At 55.1% G+C, this 21,949-nt stretch overlaps 1 protein-coding gene across 1 annotated transcript in view; it reads left to right on the top strand.

Moving 5' to 3' along the window:
* Positions 1-2,505: 2,505 nt before the first annotated feature.
* The window catches only part of DCAF15 (DDB1 and CUL4 associated factor 15), a 68,228-nt gene continuing 48,784 nt past the window's right edge, over positions 2,506-21,949 (top strand). Inside the window, exons 1-2 of the mRNA XM_075346648.1 lie at positions 2,506-2,655; positions 8,895-8,992. Of these exons, the coding sequence (XP_075202763.1) occupies positions 2,506-2,655; positions 8,895-8,992 (248 nt within the window). The remainder of the gene's footprint in view (positions 2,656-8,894; positions 8,993-21,949) is intronic.

The following is a 21,949-nucleotide window of genomic DNA, read 5'->3' as shown; positions in this document are numbered from 1 at the left end:
AGCTCTTAGAAGAAGGGGGGGGACGAAATACCGCCGGGTGGTGGAGGGGTTGTCAAAGGCTTGTAGAGATGAAAATAAACATTCAGGCTTTATAAGGGATGACACACTGTTATTGTGCACATGTATGGGGTGTCTGCAGTCAGAAGGTCATTGGGCTTCTGACTGGTGCGCTGTTATTGGGCACATGTATGGGGTGTCTATGGTGGACACATCTTTGGGCTTCTGACTGGTGCGCTGTTATTGGGCACATGTATGGGGTGTCTGTGGCCGGCACATCTTTGGGCTCCTGACTGGAGCGCTGTTATTGGGCACATGTATGGGGTGTCTGAGGTGGACACGACTTTGGGCTCCTGACTAGTCCACTGTTATTAGGCACATGTATGGGGTGTCTGGGGTGGACACGTCTTTGGGCTTCTGATTGGTGTGCTGTTATTGGGCACATGTATGGGGTGTCTGCGGTGGACACGTCTTTGGGCTCCTGACTGGTGCGCTGTTTTTGGGCACATGTATGGGTGTCTGTGGTGGAGACATCGTTGGGCTCCTGACTGGTGCGCTGTTATTGGGCACATGTATGGGGTGTCTATGGTGGACACATCTTTGGGCTCCTGACTGGTCCACTGTTATCGGGCACATGTATGGGGTGTCTGCGGTGGACACATCTTTGGGCTCCTGACTGGTCCGCTGTTTTAGGGCACATGTATGGGTGTCTGCGGTGGACACATCGTTGGGCTCCTGACTGGTGCGCTGTTATTGGGCACATGTATGGGGTGTCTATGGTGGACACATCTTTGGGCTCCTGACTGGTGCGCTGTTATTGGGCACATGTATGGGGTGTCTATGGTGGACACATCGTTGGGCTCCTCACTGGTGCGCTGTTATTGGGCACATGTATGGGGTTTCTGCGGTGGACACATCGTTGGGCTCCTGACTGGTGCGCTGTTATTGGGCACATGTATGGGGTTTCTGCAATGGACACATCGTTGGGCTCCTGACTGGTGTGCTGTTATTGGGCACATGTATGGGGTGTGTGCGGTGGACACGTCTTTGGGCTCCTGACTGGTGCGCTGTTATTGGGCACATGTATGGGGTGTCTGCGGTGGACACATCGTTGGGCTCCTGACTGGTGCGCTGTTATTGGGCACATGTATGGGGTTTCTGCAGTGGACACATCGTTGGGCTCCTGACTGGTGCGCTGTTATTGGGCACATGTATGCGGTGTCTGCGGTGGACACATCGTTGGGCTCCTGACTGGTGCGCTGTTATCGGGCACATGTATGGGGTGTCTGCGGTGGACACATCTTTGGGCTCCTGACTGGTGCGCTGTTATCGGGCACATGTATGGGTGTCTGTGGTGGACACATCGTTGGGCTCCTGACTGGTGCGCTGTTATTGGGCACATGTATGGGGTTTCTGCAGTGGACACATCGTTGGGCTCCTGACTGGTGTGCTGTTATTGGGCACATGTATGGGGTGTGTGCGGTGGACACGTCTTTGGGCTCCTGACTGGTGCGCTGTTATTGGGCACATGTATGGGGTGTCTGCGGTGGACACATCGTTGGGCTCCTGACTGGTGCGCTGTTATTGGGCACATGTATGGGTGTCTGTGGTGGACACATCGTTGGGCTCCTGACTGGTGCGCTGTTATTGGGCACATGTATGGGGTGTGTGCGGTGGACACGTCTTTGGGCTCCTGACTGGTGCGCTGTTATTGGGCACATGTATGGGGTGTCTGCGGTGGACACATCGTTGGGCTCCTGACTGGTGCGCTGTTATTGGGCACATGTATGGGGTGTCTGCGGTGGACACATCGTTGGGCTCCTGACTGGTGCGCTGTTATTGGGCACATGTATGGGTGTCTGCGGTGGACACATCGTTGGGCTCCTGACTGGTGCGCTGTTATTGGGCACACATGGTTGTGGTACACTATGATGGGGCGCTTCGGATACATTATTATGGACTTTCTGCAGCACTTATGTGGGTGTCAAGCTGTTTCCCATTAGTCTGGGGGTCTTTGAAGCTCGGGGGGAGGTGGGGGACACTTATACTGTGTCCCATTAAGGACTGGCGGGCTGGAATGGGGGGTACAACATGGGGACGCTGCCTGCGGCAACGAGCAAGGTGAATGGTGGCCTGTAAGGTCCAGTGACCGCGCCAAACCAGTCACAACACGACCCCATTCGCCTTCATTACTGTATCTCCGCCAAAGTCACGGCGTGGCCCCAGCACAAGGCTGAATTTACACGCAGCGGTTATCTGCAGGCAGTGCTGGGACGTGCAGAGATTCCAGCAGCCGCTGCACAACGCTCATCACACAGACGGCTCCTGCAAAGATCCGCAGAGAGGCCAGAAGGCGCCGTGACAGCGTCCAGACCGTTACCATAGCTACCGATCATTTCCCCCGCCCTGATTGGTCAGAACTTCCCGCAGGACGGGCCGCTGAACCAATCACGCTTCGTTCATTCCACGTCCAACTCTGTCCAATGACAGCGTCCTGAATGCCACGTCATGACGTCACCGGAAATGCAGGCGGAGTTTGTTGCCGGAAGCGAAGGAACCGGCGGGGAAATGGCGCCGAGCTCGAAATCAGACCGGAGCAGCGGCAGCCGGAAATGGGGCCCCAGGGACCATATTATCCGACAACTGGACCGAGTGAGGGTAAATATTGTCCAGGGCAGGGAACTATATGTACAGGGGACCAAAGGGGAATAATGGGAGGAGGAGTGAGAAATAACAAGAGGAGGAGAGAGAGAGGGGGAGAGAAAGAGAGGACCGGAGAGGAATAACGGGAGGAGAGAGAGAGGACCGAAGAGGAATAACGGGAGGATGAGAGGGAGGAGGAGAGAGAGGACCGGAGAGGAATAACGGGAGGAGAGAGAGGACCGGAGAGGAATAACGGGAGGAGGAGAGAGAGAGAGGACCGGAGAGGAATAACGGGAGGAGAGAGAGGACCGGAGAGGAATAACGGGAGGATGAGCGAGAGGACAGGAGAGGAATAACGGGAGGAGAGAGAGAGGACCGGAGAGGAATAACGGGAGGAGAGAGAGAGGACCGAAGAGGAATAACGGGAGGATGAGCGAGAGGACCGGAGAGGAATAACGGGAGGATGAGAGAGAGGACCGGAGAGGAATAACGGGAGGAGAGAGAGAGGACCGGAGAGGAATAACGGGAGGAGAGAGAGAGAGAGAGGACCGGAGAGGAATAACGGGAGGAGGAGAGAGAGAGAGGACCGGAGAGGAATAACGGGAGGAGAGAGAGGACCGGAGAGGAATAACGGGAGGATGAGCGAGAGGACCGGAGAGGAATAACGGGAGGATGAGCGAGAGGACCGGAGAGGAATAACGGGAGGATGAGCGAGAGGACCGGAGAGGAATAACGGGAGGATGAGAGAGAGGACCGGAGAGGAATAACGGGAGGATGAGCGAGAGGACCGAAGAGGAATAACGGGAGGAGAGAGAGAGGACCGAAGAGGAATAACGGGAGGATGAGAGAGAGGACCGGAGAGGAATAACGGGAGGAGGAGAGAGAGAGAGGACCGGAGAGGAATAACGGGAGGAGAGAGAGAGAGGACCGGAGAGGAATAACGGGAGGAGAGAGAGGACCGGAGAGGAATACCGGGAGGATGAGCGAGAGGACCGGAGAGGAATAACGGGAGGATGAGCGAGAGGACCGGAGAGGAATAACGGGAGGAGAGAGAGAGGACCGGAGAGGAATAACGGGAGGATGAGAGAGAGGACCGGAGAGGAATAACGGGAGGAGGAGAGAGAGGACCGGAGAGGAATAACGGGAGGAGGAGAGAGAGGACCGGAGAGGAATAACGGGAGGATGAGAGAGAGGACCGGAGAGGAATAACGGGAGGAGGAGAGAGAGAACCGGAGAGGAATAACGGGAGGATGAGAGAGAGGACCGGAGAGGAATAACGGGAGGAGAGAGAGGACCGGAGAGGAATAACGGGAGGAGGAGAGAGAGGACCGGAGAGGAATAACGGGAGGAGGAGAGAGAGAGGACCGAAGAGGAATAACGGGAGGAGGAGAGAGAGGACCGGAGAGGAATAACGGGAGGAGGAGAGAGAGGACCGGAGAGGAATAACGGGTGGAGGAGAGAGAGGACCGGAGAGGAATAATGGGTGGAGGAGAGAGAGGACCGGAGAGGAATAACGGGAGGAGAGAGAGAGGACCGAAGAGGAATAACGGGAGGATGAGAGAGAGGACCGGAGAGGAATAACGGGAGGAGGAGAGAGAGAGAACCGGAGAGGAGTAACGGGAGGAGGAGAGAGAGAGGACCGGAGAGGAGTAACGGGAGGAGGAGAGAGAGAGGACCGGAGAGGAATAACGGGAGGAGGAGAGAGAGGACCGGAGAGGAATAACGGGAGGAGGAGAGAGAGGACCGGAGAGGAATAACAGGTGGAGGAGAGAGAGGACCGGAGAGGAATAACGGGAGGAGAGAGAGAGGACCGAAGAGGAATAACAGGAGTAGGAGAGGGAGAGGACCGAAGAGGAATAACGGGAGGAGGAGAGAGAGGACCGGAGAGGAATAACGGGAGGAGGAGAGAGAGGACCGGAGAGGAATAATGGGAGGAGGAGAGAGAGGACCGGAGAGGAATAACGGGAGGAGGAGAGAGAGAGGACCGGAGAGGAATAACGGGAGGAGGAGAGAGAGAGAACCGGAGAGGAATAACGGGAGGAGGAGAGAGAGGACCGGAGAGGAATAACGGGAGGAGGAGAGAGAGGACCGGAGAGGAATAATGGGAGGAGGAGAGAGAGAGGACCGGAGAGGAATAATGGGAGGAGGAGAGAGAGAACCGGAGAGGAATAACGGGAGGAGAGAGAGAGGACCGGAGAGGAATAATGGGAGGAGGAGAGAGAGAGAGGACCGGAGAGAAATAATGGGAGGAGGAGAGAGAGACCAGAGAGGAATAATGGGAGGAGGAGAGAGAGGACTGGAGAGGAGTAACGGGAGGAGAGATAGAGGAATAACGGGAGGAGGAGAGAGAGGACTGGAGAGGAGTAACGGGAGGAGAGAGAGAGGAATAACGGGAGGAGGAGAGAGAGAGAACCGGAGAGGAATAACGGGAGGAGGAGAGAGAGAACCGGAGAGGAGTAACGGGAGGAGAGAGAGAGGACCGGAGAGGAATAAGGGGAGGAGGAGAGAGAGAGAACCGGAGAGGAATAACGGGAGGAGGAGAGAGGACCGGAGAGGAATAACGGGAGGAGGAGAGAGAGGACCGGAGAGGAATAACGGGAGGAGGAGAGAGAGGACCGGAGAGGAATAATGGGAGGAGGAGAGAGAGAGGACCGGAGAGGAATAATGGGAGGAGGAGAGAGAGGACCGGAGAGGAATAATGGGAGGAGGAGAGAGAGAGGACCGGAGAGGAATAACGGGAGGAGGAGAGAGAGGACCGGAGAGGAATAACGTGAGGAGGAGAGAGAGAGGACCGGAGAGGAATAACGGGAGGAGGAGAGAGAGGACCGGAGAGGAATAACGTGAGGAGGAGAGAGAGAGGACCGGAGAGGAATAACGGGAGGAAGAGAGAGAGGATCGGAGAGGAATAACGGGAGGAAGAGAGAGAGGACCGGAGAGGAATAACGGGAGGAAGAGAGAGAGGACCGAAGAGAAATAACGGGAGGAGGAGAGAGAGGACCCGAGAGGAATAACGGGAGGAGAGAGGACCGGAGAGGAATAATGAGAGGAGGAGGAGAGAGAGGACCGGAGAGGAATAACGGGAGGAGGAGAGAGAGAGGACCGGAGAGGAATAACGGGAGGAGGAGGAGAGAGAGGACCGAAGAGGAATAATGGGAGGAGGAGGAGAGAGAGGACCGAAGAGGAATAACGGGAGGAGGAGGAGAGAGAGGACCGAAGAGGAATAATGGGAGGAGGAGGAGAGAGAGGACCGAAGAGGAATAATGGGAGGAGGAGGAGGAGAGAGAGGACCGGAGAGGAATAATGGGAGGAGGAGAGAGAGAGGACCGAAGAGAAATAACAGGAGGAGGAGAGAGGACCAGAGAGGAATAACGGGAGGAGAGAGAGGACCGGAGAGGAATAATGGGAGGAGGAGAGAGAGAGGACCGGAGAGGAATAACGGGAGGAGGAGGAGAGAGGACCGGAGAGGAATAATGGGAGGAGGAGGAGGAGAGAGAGGACCGAAGAGGAATAATGGGAGGAGGAGGAGAGAGAGGACCAGAGAGGAATAACGGGAGGAGAGAGAGGATCGGAGAGGAATAACGGGAGGAGGAGAGAGAGAGGACCGGAGAGGAATAACGGGAGGAGGAGGAGAGAGAGGACCGAAGAGGAATAATGGGAGGAGAGAGAGGACCGGAGAGGAATAACGGGAGGAGGAGAGAGAGAGGACCGAAGAGGAATAATGGGAGGAGGAGAGAGAGGACCGAAGAGAAATAACGGGAGGAAGAGAGAGAGGACCGGAGAGGAATAACGGGAGGAGGAGAGAGAGAGGACCGAAGAGAAATAACAGGAGGAGGAGAGAGGACCAGAGAGGAATAACGGGAGGAGAGAGAGGACCGGAGAGGAATAATGGGAGGAGGAGAGAGAGACCGGAGAAGAATAACGGGAGGAGAGAGAGGACCGGAGAGGAATAATGGGAGGAGGAGAGAGAGAGGACCGAAGAGAAATAACGGGAGGAGGAGAGAGGGGACCGGAGAGGAATAATGGGAGGAGGAGAGAGAGACCGGAGAGGAATAACGGGAGGAGAGAGAGGACCGGAGAGGAATAATGGGAGGCGAGAGAGAGAGAGGACCGAAGAGAAATAACGGGAGGAGGAGAGAGAGAGGACCGGATAGGAATAAAAGGAGGAGAAAGGGAGGACTGGAGAGGAATTACGGGAAGAGAGAGAGAGGATCGGAGAAAAATAACAGGAGTAGAGCGAGGACCGGAGAGGAATAACTGGAGGAGAAAGAAAGGACTGAAGAGGAATACGTGGGAAAGGAGAGAGAGGACCGGAAAGGAATAACAGGGGGAGGAGAGAAAAACAAAACCGGGGAGGAATAACAGGGGGAGGAGAAAGAGAGAGGACCGGAGAGGAATAATTGGAGGAGGAGAGAGCGAGAGAGAGGACCGGAGAGGAATAATGGGAGGAGGAGAAAAATAGAGGAATAACGGGGGGGGGAGAGAGAGAGAGGACCGGAGAGGAATAATGGAAGGAGGAGAAAGAGGGAGGACCGGAGAGGAATAATGGAAGGAGGCGAATGAGAGAGGATCGGAGAGGAATAATGGTAGGAGGCGAAAGAGAGAGGACCGGAGAGGAATAATGGAAGGAGGAGAAAGAGGGAGGACCGGAGAGGAATAATGGAAGGAGGCGAATGAGAGAGGACCGGAGAGGAATAATGGAAGGAGGAGAAAGAGGGAGGACCGGAGAGGAATAATGGAAGGAGGAGAAAGAGGGAGGACCGGAGAGGAATAATGGAAGGAGGCGAATGAGAGAGGACCGGAGAGGAATAATGGAAGGAGGAGAAAGAGGGAGGACCGGAGAGGAATAATGGAAGGAGGCGAATGAGAGAGGACCGGAGAGGAATAATGGAAGGAGGAGAAAGAGGGAGGACCGGAGAGGAATAATGGAAAGAGGCGAATGAGAGAGAGGACCGGAGAGGAATAATGGAAGGAGGCGAATGAGAGAGAGGACCGGAGAGGAACAATGGAAGGAGGCGAATGAGAGAGAGGACCGGAGAGGAACAATGGAAGGAGGCGAATGAGAGAGGACCGGAGAGGAACAATGGAAGGAGGAGAAAGAGGGAGGACCGGAGAGGAATAATGGAAGGAGGCGAATGAGAGAGGACCGGAGAGGAACAATGGAAGGAGGCGAATGAGAGAGGACCGGAGATGAATAACGGGAGGAGGAGAAAGAGAAAGGACCGGAGAGGAATAATGGAAGGAGGCGAATGAGAGAGGACTGGAGAGGAATAATGGAAGGAGGAGAAACAGAGAGGACCATGGAGGAATAATGGAAGGAGGCAAAAGAGGGAGGAGGAGAAAGAGAGAGGACCACCTGAGAAAGGAGAGAGAGGACCGGAAAGGAATAATGGGAGGAGAGAGAGGACCGGAGAGGAATAATGGGAGGAGGAGAAAGAAAGAGGACCGGAGAGAAATAAGTAGAGGAGATAGAGAGGAATAACGGGAGGAGAGAGGACCGGAGAGGAATAACGGGAGGAGGAGAAAGAGAGAGGACCGGAGAGGAATAACGGGAGGAGGAGAAAGAGAGAGGACCGGAGAGGAATAACAGTAGGCGGTCTAGTGTTGCAGATTTGTAGCTTGTGTATACGCTATCATGTATCAGTGTGTGGTATATTCCTCGCCCACACATCACAGATCTCCCTCGGTGCAGTATAAATGATGTGATAACGATCTGTGCTGAGCGCTCACATCCCCCCCCTCCCGCTCTGCAGCGCTCGCCTGTGATGATATAACCCGGGTGTTAGCGCATATTTCTCCAGAACACCTCTTATTCATGTCTGTCTGAGAACATGAGGCAGAGAAGGAAATCCTGCCTATAGTTATTGGTGGTGAGGGCGTGGTTGTATGATCTGGGGACGTCCATGCCATTCTGAGTTTTGTCTACAATGTACCGAAAAATATAACAGAACCCAGTGTCCTTCAGAGCGCTGCTGACCAATATAGAGACGGGATTGGACTGAAAGAACTAATAATGAAAAACGTACTCTCTGCAAATGGCGCAGATGCCGCTCGTGCTCGACCAGTCGCCTTCATCCGGTGACACTGGGGAGCTCGGAGCTGAACTCCATCCTGATACCATTGTGATCACCCGTTGAGCGGAGGTGATATGGGAACTGTCCTCCTTCTATGCCTGTATGTAGGTTGTGTTTGTATTAGAGCTGCTTCGCTGCCTTTTCGTAAGTTTTGTCTACCGTGACTAACTTTTTTTTTTCCAGATTACAGGACAACTTTCCCCTCGATTGTTCCGGAAATTGCCCCCTCGTCTCTGTGTGTCTCTGCGCAACATCGTGGATGAAGAGTTCCTGCGAAAAGGGTAATTATTTTTCAAACTGTTTGAAGCCAAGCAATGTCCTTTTTTTTTACCCCCTCCATTTTCCTATTAGGGGATGAAACATGACGAATCATTTTGCTGTTCCGTGTGTCATGCTCAGCCCCCCTTGAGCCCTGCAATAGTCATGATATAATATCACCGCTGGGTTTTTGCTAATCTCTTCCTCCGTGGTAATGTGCAGTAAGCCGTGTGCACACTCCATCTGCGCACTGCATATTCCCAGGGAGGCAGTAATGACGGAGGACTCGGCCAGCACATACCGCTGGGTCTTTGCAGTACCCCCAACTGGACGTGGCATCACCACCGCCTCCCTGTGCCTGCACGGTGCGGCACTGAAACCAGGGAGGGTACATCTGGATTCACTACACATGTCCCTGGGAAGCACGTATTCGAAAAAAGCCAGCAGTGATGCCGCCCTTGCAAATCTGGTCACTTATGCTTATGCTTATCGGGTGGGGGGAAATAACATGATTGGTCACCCTTCCATTAGGATATCACAAGCCCACTTATACAAGTGATTTTAGCCATATTCAGAAGTCTGTAAGGAACGGTCTTGAAAGTACCGTATTTCTTTGTCGCTCCATTGGGAGACCCAGACAATTGGGTGTATAGCTTCTGCCTCCGGAGGCCACACAAAGTATTACACTGAAAAGTGTAACCCCTCCCCTCTGCCTATACACCCTCCCGTGCATCACGGGCTCCTCAGTTTTATGCTTTGTGTGGAAGGAGGCACACATCCACTCATGCATCCCATTTTAGTCAGCAGCAGCTGCTGATTTTATCGGATGGAAGAAAAGAGGGCCCCCACAGGTCCCCCTGCATGCTCCCTTCTCACCCCACTACGTCGGCGGTGCTGTTAAGGTTGAGGTATCCATTGCGGGTACAGAGGCTGGAGCCACATGCCGTTTTCCTTCACCATCCCTTAGAGGTTCTGGGAGAAGTGGGATCCTGACCGGTCATCCATTCACTGGGACCGGGCTCCCTCCGCAGCCCCTGTGGGAATCTGCCGGACAGGAGTCTATGTATCCTCAGGGACAGGGCCCTGCATCTAAAGGTACTCTGTGTCCCCATGGGGACTGTGCATGGAGCGCTTGTTTCACAGACGCTGCAGCAGCTGCTGGTTTGTGAAGACCGGGACTTCCGCGCCGACCGAGCCTGTTTGTCGGCCGCGGTATTAAATTTAGTCCCCGGCTTCATTGCGGCCTAGTACCATAACTCCCGCCCCCGGGCCTGCCAGTCAGGGGTAAGGGCGGGACAGTCGACCTGACGTCGGCAGTGAGGGCTGGAGCAGACTTTAGGTTTTCTCCCCCCCCCCCTCACTGATCACTGTGGGGCCCCAGATTCCTGCACTTTACTAGTCGCCGCCCACGGCTCCCTCCTCCCCTGAGAGCTCCGGCAGCCATTTTCACACACATTCTGCCGGTGGAGGATTTCAGGAACGAGCTCTGGGAGACCTAAGGCAGGGAATCTGGTGGACACACACTCCGCTTTGGGCGGTCGGTAAGCCACACCGGTCACCCGGTGCTGGTCCCCCTAGGGTGCCGGAGTATATATATATATATATTTGTATATATTTTCTCTGTTCGGCCGGGTTGTTTACTTTTGGCTATATACCCTCAGTGATCACTCTCCTAGGAGACAACAGCATGTCGTCCACAAGGAGCAAGGGCGCTAAGGCAAAGGTTTTTTTTGCAACCGGTACCTCTTGTGGGGCTATGTTACCTGCGGGTTCCACCTACCCTCACTGTGAGCAATGCTCGACCCCTGTTGCACTTGCTCAGCCGGAGCCTCGGTCACTAGTGGGCCCCTCGGATCAGGCAGACCCTCCTGCTTCCACTGTCCAGGCGGCAGGGACAGAGTTTGCAGTTTTTGCTGAGAAACTCTCTGAGTCGCTTTCACAATCCATGGCTCAGTCTATGGACAAATGGTCTGCCAAGCTACTAGAAGCCTTGCAGTCCAGACCGGTCCTTATACAGGCCCCGGGCACTGTTGGATCATCGCCTCCAGGCCCCTCTCGGTCTGCGCCGCAGCGTGCTCCTGGGGTGGCCCCTAGGTCTCACGTGGAGGACTCCTGCACGGACCACAGTCCCAGACCGGCTAAGCGGGCTCGCTGGTAATCTTCCCCGACTTCCTCACGCTGCTCGGGGTCTCAGCTTGAGGACTCTCTGGAGGACGAGGCGGACGTCGCAGCTCAGGGCTCTGACCCTGACGTTGCCCTCAATCTTGATACACCTGAGGGGGACGCCTTAGTAAATGATCTTATATCGTCCATCAACCAGGTGCTAGATCTTTCTCCCCCACCTCCACCTATAGAGGAGTCGGCTTCGCAGCAGGAGAAACACCAGTTTCGGTTCCCCAAACGTACACGGAGTGCGTTTTTCGATCACTCTAACTTCAGAGATGCGGTCCAGAAGCACAGAGCATTTCCGGACAAGCGCTTTACTAAGCGCCTTAATGACACACGTTACCCCTTCCCCTCTGACGTAGTTAAGGGTTGGGCTCAATGTCCAAGGTGAATCCTCCAGTCTCTAGACTGGCGGCTAGATCTGTAGTATCAGTTGCAGATGGCTCATCGCTCAAGGATGCCACTGACAGGCAGATAGAGCTCCTGGTGAAATCCATCTATGAAGCCACAGGCGCGTCTTTTGCCCCGGCTTTTGCAGCCGTGTGGGCACTCCAAGCTATCTCAGCTTGTCTGGCTGAGATTAATGTGGTCACACGTACCTCTGCCCCGCAGGTTGCGTCTTTGACTTCTCAGGCGTCGGCTTTTTCGTCCTACGCCATGAACGCCGTCCTGGACTCTGCTAGCCGTACAGCGGTAGCATCCGCCAATTCGGTGGCAGTCCGCAGGGCCATGTGGCTACGCGAATGGAAGGCAGACTCTGCTTCCAAGAAGTTCTTAACCGGTTTGCCGTTTTCTGGCGACCGATTGTTTGGCGAACGATTGGATGAAATTATTAAGGAATCCAAGGGAAAGGACTCGTCCTTACCCCAGTCCAAACCGAAGAGACCTCAGCAACGGAAAATACAACCGAGGTTTCGGTCCTTTCGGCCCTCAGCCAAGTCCCAATCCTCCTCGTCCAACAGGCCGGAGAAGGGCCAGAGGAACTCCTATGCGTGGCGGTCCAAGTCACGCCCCCAAAAAAACGCCGGAGGCACTACCTCCAAGGCGGCCTCCTCATGACTTTCGGCCTCCCCGAACCGCATCCTCGGTCGGTGGCAGGCTCTCCCGCTTTTGCGACGCCTGGTGGCCACATGTCCAAGACCGATGGGTGAGAGACATTCTGTCTCACGGTTACAGGATAGAGTTCAGCTCTCGTCCTCCGACTCGTTTCTTCAGAACATCTCCGCCCCCATCTCGGGCCGGCGCACTTTTTCAGGCTGTGGGCGTTCTGAAGACAGAAGGAGTGGTGATTCCCGTTCCCCCTCAGGAACATGGTCACGGCTTCTACTCCAACTTGTTCGTGGTGCCAAAGAAGGACGGATCATTCCGTCCCGTTCTGGACCTCAAACTGCTCAACAGGCATGTGAGCACCAGAAGGTTTCGGATGGAATCTCTCCGCTCGGTCATCGCTTCGATGTCACAAGGAGACTTCCTAGCATCAATCGACATCAAGGATGCTTATCTCCATGTGCCGATCGCACCCGAACATCAACGCTTCCTGCGTTTCGCCATCGGGGACGAACACCTTCAGTTCGTGGCACTGCCTTTCGGCCTGGCGACAGCCCCACGGGTCTTCACCAAGGTCATGGCATCCGTTGTGGCGGTCCTACACTCTCAGGGACACTCGGTGATCCCTTACTTAGACGATCTCCTAGTCAGGGCCCCTTCTCGGGTGGCGTGTCAACACAGCCTGACCGTCGCTCTGGCAACTCTCCAGCAGTTCGGGTGGCTCATCAACTTCCCAAAGTCCAAGTTGACACCGACCCAATCACTGACTTACCTCGGGATGGAGTTTCATACACAGTCAGCGGTAGTCAAGCTACCGCTGGACAAACAGCTTTCGCTGCAGGCAGGGGTGCAATCTCTTCTTCGGAGTCAGTCACACCCCTTGAGGCGCCTCATGCACTTCCTGGGGAAGATGGTGGCAGCAATGGAGGCAGTGCCCTTCGCGCAGTTCCATCTGCGCCCACTCCAATGGGACATTCTCCGCAAATGGGACAGGAGGTCGACTTCCCTCGACAGGAACGTCTCTCTTTCCCTTGCAACCAAGACGTCACTTCAGTGGTGGCTCCTTCCCAACTCTCTGTCGCAGGGAAAATCCTTCCTACCCCCAACCTGGGCTGTGGTCACGACGGACGCGAGCCTGTCAGGGTGGGGAGCGGTTTTTCTCCACCACAGGGCTCAAGGAACCTGGACTCCAATAGAGTCATCCCTTCAGATCAATATTCTGGAGATAAGGGCAGTGTATCTAGCCCTAAAAGCGTTCAATCGGTGGCTGGAGGGCAGGCAGATACGCATACAGTCGGACAACGCCACTGCCGTCGCATACATCAACCACCAAGGCGGCACTCGCAGTCGTCAAGCCTTCCAGGAAGTCCGACGGATTCTGCAGTGGGTGGAAGCCACAGCCTCCACCATCTCCGCAGTTCACATCCCGGGCGTAGAAAACTGGGAAGCAGATTTTCTCAGTCGTCAGGGCATGGATGCGGGGGAATGGTCTCTTCACCCAGACGTGTTTCGAGAGATCTGTCGCCGCTGGGGAACGCCGGACGTCGATCTCATGGCGTCACGGCACAACAACAAGGTCCCGGCCTTCATGGCACGGTCTCAAGATCACAGAGCTCGGGCGGCGGACGCGTTAGTTCAGGATTGGTCGCAGTTTCGACTCCCTTATGTGTTTCCTCCTCTGGCGATGTTGCCCAGAGTGTTACGCAAGATCAGATCCGACTGTCGTCGTGCCATTCTCGTCGCTCCAGATTGGCCGAGGCGGTCGTGGTACCCGGATCTGTGGCATCTCACGGTGGGTCAGCCGTGGGCGCTTCCAGACCGCACAGACCTGCTGTCACAAGGGCCGTTTTTCCATCTGAATTCTGCGGCCCTCAACCTGACTGTGTGGCCATTGAGTCCTGGCTCCTAGCGTCGTCGGGTTTATCTCAATTACCTCACTCCGAAGAGTGTCGGAGCTTGCAGCGCTGTCATGCAAATCCCCTTTCCTGGTTTTTCACCAGGATAAGGTGGTTCTCCGTCCTGTCCCGGAGTTTCTCCCTAAGGTGGTATCTCCTTTTCATCTCAATCAGGATATCTCCTTACCGTCATTTTGCCCTCATCCAGTTCACCAGTGTGAAAAGGATTTGCATTCATTAGATCTAGTGAGAGCACTCCGGCTCTACGTGTTTCGCACGGCACCCCTGCGCCGTTCAAATGCGCTCTTTGTCCTGGTCGCTGGCCAGCGTAAGGGGTCGCAGGCTTCCAAGTCAACCTTGGCTCGGTGGATCAAGGAACCGATTCTTGAAGCCTACCGTTCTTCGGAGCTTCCTCTTCGGGCCTGAAAGCCCATTCTACCAGAGCCGTAGGTGCGTCCTTGCGGCACCGGGCTACGGCTCAGCAGCTGTGTCAGGCAGCTACCTGGTCGAGTCTGCACACTTTCACAAAACACTATCAAGTGCATACCTATGCTTCGGCAGATGCCAGTCTAGGTAGGCGAGTTCTTCAGGCGGCGGTTGCCCACCTGTAGGAAGGGGTCGTTTTTCGGCTCTCTTTTATTGAGGTATTCTTTTACCCACCCAGGGACTGCTTTTGGACGTCCCAATTGTCTGGGTCTCCCAATGGAGCGACAAAGAAGAAGGGAATTTCTTCGGCGCTCCATTGGGAGACCCAGACGATTGGTGTATAGCACTGCCTCCGGAGGCCACACAAAGCATTACACTAAAAAGTGTAAGGCCCCTCCCCTTCTGGCTATACACCCCCAGTGGGATCACTGGCTCACCAGTTTTCTGCTTTGTGCGAAGGAGGTCAGACATCCACGCATAGCTCCACTGTTTAGTCAGCAGTAGCTGCTGACTCTATCGGATGGAAGAAAAGAGGGCCCATATAGGGCCCCCAGCATGCTCCCTTCTCACCCCACTTGCGGTTTGTAAGGTTGAGGTACCCATTGCGGGTACGGAGGCTGGAGCCCACATGCTGCTTTCCTTCCCCATCCCCCTGAGGGGCTCTGGGGAAGTGGGATCTTACCGGCCCCCAAACCCTGAGGCCGAGCTCCATCCACAGACCCAGAGACCCTGCTGGAGGAGCTGAGTACAGTCAGGGACAAGGCCCTGCAACGTTCAGGTACTCTGTGTCCCCGCACAGACAGGCCACGCACACTCCAGGCTTGCTGGGTGTGCTAGTGCGCCGGGGGCACTAGCGCTGCGCGCTCGGGTTAGAGTCACTGCAGCTTAGCTGAGTGATTTTATGTCTTGGGAACTACCGCGCCGGCCGCTCCGGGAGCGGCGGCGCCGCTGGGACTTGTAGTGCGCCGGGGACTCGCGCTGCCCGCGCTTTTACGGCGGCAGCGCTCATAAATCTAGTCCCCGGCTTTTGCGGCCTAGCTCTGCTTCGTTCCCGCCCCCACCCTGTCAATCAGGGCAAGGGAGAGACGCTGTACGTTTATTCAGCGCCGAGGGCTGGAGTCTTATTTACATACTCCAGCCCTCTCACTGGGCACAGTGGGGACGCAAGTTTCCCGCTCTTGGTCTCAACACGCCCAGGGCCCGCCCCTCTCCACAGGACGCCGGCAGCCATTCCTGCATGCAGTCTGGCTGGAGAACGGACACAGGCTCTGGGGGACTCAGACAAGGGACTCTGGCGACCACACACCCGCGTTTATGCGGGCGGTAAGCTGCACATAAGTGCTGGCCCCACTAGTGCCACAGTGTTATTTGGTGCATTTTTTCCCTGTACCATATATATATTTATATTGCACTGTACAGTCGCTTCTTGGCTTATACCCTCATTGCTCTGAGGAGACAACAACATGTCATCCGCAAAACGCAAGGGTGCCAAGGCACAGGCGGTATGCACTGCTTGTGCCGCATGTGGGGCTAATCTACCGGCAGGTTCCAATGACCCCCATTGTGTGCAATGTTCAATCCCTGTGCCACTTCGACAGCCAGAGTCTATGGTAGTAGTGGCCCAGGCAGAGACGCCTGTGAACCCTGCCCCGGTGACGGGGACAGAATTTGCAGTTTTTGCTGATAAGATGTCTGTGACTATGACAAAAATCCTGGAATCCTTGCAGTCCAGGCCAGTTTCTCAGACCATGGACACTGCTGTGTCTATGCTCCCCGGTCCCCCTCAGTTGGAACTAATCCGTACTTCAAGGGGGTCCCAGGCATCACAGGCTGAAGACTCTGACTCGGATGACAGTCCCAGGCAGCCTAAGCGGGCTCGCTGGGAAAGACCCTCGCCGTCATCACACTGGTCAGGGTCTCAGCGAGACGAGGCTCTGTATGAGGAGACAGAGGTGGGTGATCAGGAGTCTAATCCTGACACCGCTCTCAATCTAGATACCCCTGATGGTGACGCCATGGTAAATGACCTTATAGCGGCCATCAATAGACTGTTGGATATTTCTCCCCCAGCCCCTTCAGCAGAGGAGGCAGCTGCACAGCAGGAGAAGTTCCATTTCCGGTATCCTAAGCGTAAATTGAGTACTTTTCTGGACCACTCTGACTTCAGAGAATCAGTCCAGAAACATCATGCTTATCCAGATAAGCGTTTCTCCAAACGTCTTAAGGATACACGTTATCCCTTTCCCCCTGACGTGGTCAAACGCTGGACCCAGTGTCCAAAGGTGGACCCCCCAATCTCCAGGCTTGCGGCTAGATCCATAGTTGCAGTGGAAGATGGGGCTTCACTTAAAGATGCCAATGACAGACAGATGGACCTTTGGTTAAAGTCTGTCTATGAAGCTATCGGCGCGTCGTTTGCTCCAGCATTCGCGGCCGTGTGGGCACTCCAAGCTATTTCAGCTGGCCTGGCACAAGTGGACTCTATCATACGTCCAGCAGTGCCGCGAGTAGCGTCCCTAACCTCGCAAATGTCTGCGTTTGCGACTTACGCTATCAACGCTGTCCTGGACTCTACGAGCCGTACCTCAATGGCGTCTGCCAACTCTGTGGTTTTGCGCAGAGCCTTGTGGTTAAAGGAATGGAAAGCAGATTTCTTCGGCGCTCTATTGGGAGACCCAGACGATTGGGTGTATAGCTACTGCCTCCGGAGGCCACACAAAGCATTACACTAAAAAGTGTAAGGCCCCTCCCCTTCTGGCTATACACCCCCAGTGGGATCACTGGCTCACCAGTTTTCGGCTTTGTGCGAAGGAGGTCAGACATCCACGCATAGCTCCACTGTTTAGTCAGCAGTAGCTGCTGACTATATCGGATGGAAGAAAAGAGGGCCCATATGGGGCCCCCAGCATGCTCCCTTCTCACCCCACTGGTGGTTTGTAAGGTTGAGGTACCTATTGCTGGTACGGCGGCTGGAGCCCACATGCTGTTTTCCTTCCCCATCCCCCTGAGGGGCTCTGAGGAAGTGGGATCTTACCGGCCCCAAAGCCCTGAGGCCGGGCTCCATCCACAGACCCATTGAACCTGCTGGATGTGGAGCGGGAGTGCCGTTCAGGGACATGGCCCTGCACCATTCAGGTACTCTGTGTCCCCGTACACAGGCACAGCACACTCCAGACTTGCTGGGTGTGCTAGTGCGCCGGGGACAGTAAAGGGTTACAGTCACTGCAGCCTAGCTGAGTGACTTTATTTATTGGGAACTACCGCGCCGGACGCTCCGGGAGCGGCGGCGCGGCTGGGACTTGTAGTGCGCCGGGGACTTAGCGCCGACCGCGCTTTTACGGCGGCGGCGCTTATAAATCCAGTCCCCGGCTTTTGCGGCCTAGCTCCGCTTCGTTCCCGCCCCCACCCTGTCAATCAGGGTAGGGGAGAGACGCTGTACAATCAGCAGCGCCGAGGGCTGGAGCCTTATTTACATGCTCCAGCCCTCTCACTAGACACTGTGGGACGCCGGTTTCCCGCTCTGACTTGGGGCACGCCCACGGCCCGCCCCTACTCACACGAGCTGGAGAAGAACGCCGGCAGCCATTCCTGCAGCCCGAGCTGGGAGAACGGACTCTGGGCAACCAGGCACAGGACTAGGGCGACCACCCACCCGCTTATAGGCGGGCGGTAAGCGGCACCTGGGGTGCTGACACTAAATACCGCAGTTTGTCTATTTATATTTTAAGCTTACACTGCATAGGTCGCTATTTTGGGCTATATGCCCTCTTAGATGGCGACACATCAGCAGCAGGAAAGCATGGGTGCTAAGGCACAGGCTTTCTATGCTGCTTGTTTTGCACGTACTGAAGTGTCCATGTGTATTTATGCTTGTATGCTATACACTGCACTGTACGGTCGCTAGTCTTGGCTATATTCGCCATAGAATGGCTAGACTACAGCAGCAGAAAAGCAAGGGTGCTGAGGCACAGGTTTTTTTCTATGCTGCTTGTATTGCAGGTGTTGCATTGTTCATTTGTACTTATGCTTGTATGCTATACATTGCACTGTATGGTCGCTATTCTGGGCTATATTCCCCTAGATGGCTAGTCTACAGCAGCAGAAAAGCAGGCTTTCTATGCTGCTTGTATTGCATGTGCTGCAGTGTTCATTTGTACTTTATGCTTGTATGATATACATTGCACTGTACGGTCGCCATTCTTGGCTCTATAAGTCGGCAGCAGCATATAAGCAACACAGGCTTTCGATGCTGTTTTTACTGCATGTGATACTGTTCCACGGCACTGCTCCCCATTGTGTGCAATGCTCCCCTGTAGCACTTGGTCAGCCGGGGTCTCTACTTGACGTGGCCAAAAGAACCACCTCTCAACCCTGTCCAAGGACAGGGACGGAGTTGCAATGACATAGAGACTTGCAGTCCGGACAAGCCTTGGGCAATCTGGATCATTGCTCCCTGGCCACCCTCACTTGGAATAAAATCGGTGCTCCGGAGGGGTCCCAGGAGGCTCTCTGTATGATGAGGCAGACGTAGCTCATCAGGACTTTGATCCTGACACCGCTCTCACTCCGGATACACCGGATGGTGACGCCATAAGGAATGATCCTTTAGCGTCCATCAATGGAATGTTGGATCTTTTCTCCCTCAGCTCCCCCAGCGGAGGAGTCAGCTTCACAGCAGGAGAAGTCCCATTTCAGTAGCTCAAACTTATATTGAGTATTGTTCTGGCCACGCTGACTTCAGAGAAGCAGTCCAGGAACACCACGCTTCCCAGATAAGCGTTTTCTCCAAACGTATTAAGGATACACGTTATCACTTTCCCCCTGAAGTGGTCAGGCGTTGGACCCAGGGTCCAAAGGTGGATTCTCCGATCTCCAGGCTTGCGGCTAGAGCCATAGTTGCAGCGGAGATGGGACTTCACTTACAGATGCCATTGACAGACAGATGGACTCTGGTTGAAATCTGTCTATGAGGCTATCGGCGTGTCGGTTGCTCCGGCATTCACAGCCGTATGGGCACCCTAAGCTCTTCAGCTGTTCTTGCGCAGCTGGTCTTGAGCACAGGTACATCTGTCCGCAGGGGCGTCCGTAACCTCGCAATGTCTGCATTGCGACTTACCCTATTAATGCTGTCCTGGAAGGACAGTCGAGGTTTCGGTCCTTTCCAGGCTCGGGCAGGTCCCAATTGTCCTCGTCCAAAAGGGCTGAAAAGCCTCAGAGGGGCTCAGCTGCCGGCCGGGCTCAATCACGCCCAAGGAAGGCAGCCGGAGGAACCGCTACCAAGGCGGTCTCCTCATGACTCTCAGCTCTCTCATCTTTCCGCATCCGCGGTTGATGGCAGACTCGCTCGCCTTTGGCGACATTTAGCTGCCACAGGTCACAGACCGGTGGGTGAGGGACAGTGTGCCCACGTGCACAGGACAGAGTTCTGTTCTCGTCCTCCGACTCGATTCTTCAGAACGTCCCCACCTCCCCACCGAGCAGATGCTCTTCTGCAGGCAGAAGGAGTGGTAATCCCGGTTCCTCTTCAGGAACAAGACACGGTTTTCCTCCAATCTGGTTGTGGTGCCAAACAAGGATGGCTCTTTCCGTTCCGTTCTGGACCTAAAACTGCTCAACAAGCACGTGGAGGCCAGGCGGTTCCGGATGATACCCTCCGCTCCGTCATTGCCTCAATGTCTCAAGGAAATTTCCTAGCATCAATAGACATCAAAGATGCTTATCTCCACGTGCCGATTGCTACAGAGCACCAATGTTTTTCTACATTTCGTGATAGGAAACGACCATCTTCAGTTCGTAGCTCTGCCATTCGGGCTGGCGACAGCCCCACGGGTGTTCGCCAAGGTCATGACGGCAGTGGTAGCAGTCTTGCACTCACAGGGACACTCTGTGATCCCTTACTTGGACGATCTACTTGTCAAGGCACCCTCTCAAGAGGCATGCCAACTCAGCCTGAATGTTGCGCTGGAGACTCTCCAGACGTTCGGGTGGATCATCAACTTCTCAAAGTCAAACCTGTCACGACCCAATCACTAACGTATCTTGGCATGGAGTTTCATACCCTCTCAGCGGTAGTGAAGCTTCCGCTGGACAAGCAGCGGTCACTACAGACTGGGGTGCAGACTCTCCTTCAAGGTCAGTCGCACTCCTTAAGACGCCTCATGCACTTCCTCGGGAAGATAGTGGCGGCAATGGAGGCGGTTCCGTTTGCGCAGTTTCATCTGCGTCCACTTCAATGGGACATTCTCCGCCAATGAGACGGGAAGTCAACATCCCTGTACAAGAAAGTATCCCTTTCACAGACGGCAAGGACTCTCTGCAATGGTGGCTTCTTCCCACCTCATTATCACAGGGAAGATCCTTCCTACCACCGTCTTGGGCGGTGGTCACGACAGACGCGAGTCTGTCAGGGTGGGGAGCGGTTTTTCTCCACCACAGGGCTCAGGGTCCGTGGACTCAGCAGGAGTCCACCCTTCAGATCAAGGTTCTGGTAATCAGAGCAGTGTATCTTGCCCTACTAGCCTTCCAGCAGTGGCTGGAAAGAAAGCAGATCCGAATTCAGTCGGACAACTCCACAGCGGTGGCATACATCAATCACCAAGGAGGGACACGCAGTCGGCAAGCCTTCCAGGAAGTCCGGCGGATTCGGATGTGGGTGGATGCCACGGCCTCCACCATATCCGCAGTTCACTTCCCCGGCGTAGAAAACTGGGAGGCAGACTTCCTCAGTCGCCAGGGCATGGACGCAGGGGAATGGTCCCTTCACCCGGACGTGTTTCAGGAAATCTGTCGCCGCTGGGGAAGGCCGGACGTCGACCTAATGGCGTCCCGGCACAACAACAAGGTCCCAACCTTCATGGCACGGTCTCGCGATCAAAGAGCGCTGGCGGCAGACGCCCTAGTGCAAGATTGGTCGCAGTTCCGGCTCCCTTATGTGTTTCCACCTCTGGCACCCTTGCCCAGAGTGCTACGCAAGATCAGATCCGATTGCAGCCGCGTCATACTCGTCGCCCCAGACTGGCCGAGGAGGGCGTGGTATCCGGATCTGTGGCAGCTCACGGTCGGCCAACCGTGGGCACTACCAGACCGACCAGACTTACTGTCCCAAGGGCCGTTTTTCCATCGGAATTCTGCGGCCCTGAACCTGACTGTGTGGCCATTGAGTCCTGGATCCTAGCGTCTTCAGGATTATTCCACGGGGTCGTTGCCACCATGAGACAGGCTAGGAAGCCCACGTCCGCTAAGAACCACAGAACGTGGAGGATATTCTTATCCTGCTGCTCTGCTCAGGGAGGGTCTCCCTGGCCATTTGCATTGCCTACCTTTCTTTCTTTCCTGCTATCTGGGTTAGAAAAAGGTTTGGCGCTCGGCTCCCTTAAAGGTCAGGTATCGGCGCTATCCGTCTTTTTTCAGAGGCGTTTGGCACGCCTTCCTATGGTGCGCACGTTC

Source organism: Anomaloglossus baeobatrachus, chromosome 4 (genome assembly GCF_048569485.1).
Source record: "Anomaloglossus baeobatrachus isolate aAnoBae1 chromosome 4, aAnoBae1.hap1, whole genome shotgun sequence".
In the NCBI taxonomy this organism is placed as follows: domain Eukaryota; kingdom Metazoa; phylum Chordata; class Amphibia; order Anura; family Aromobatidae; genus Anomaloglossus; species Anomaloglossus baeobatrachus.
Note: the sequence above shows the minus strand (reverse complement) of the source record. Positions and strands in the feature narration are given on the sequence as shown.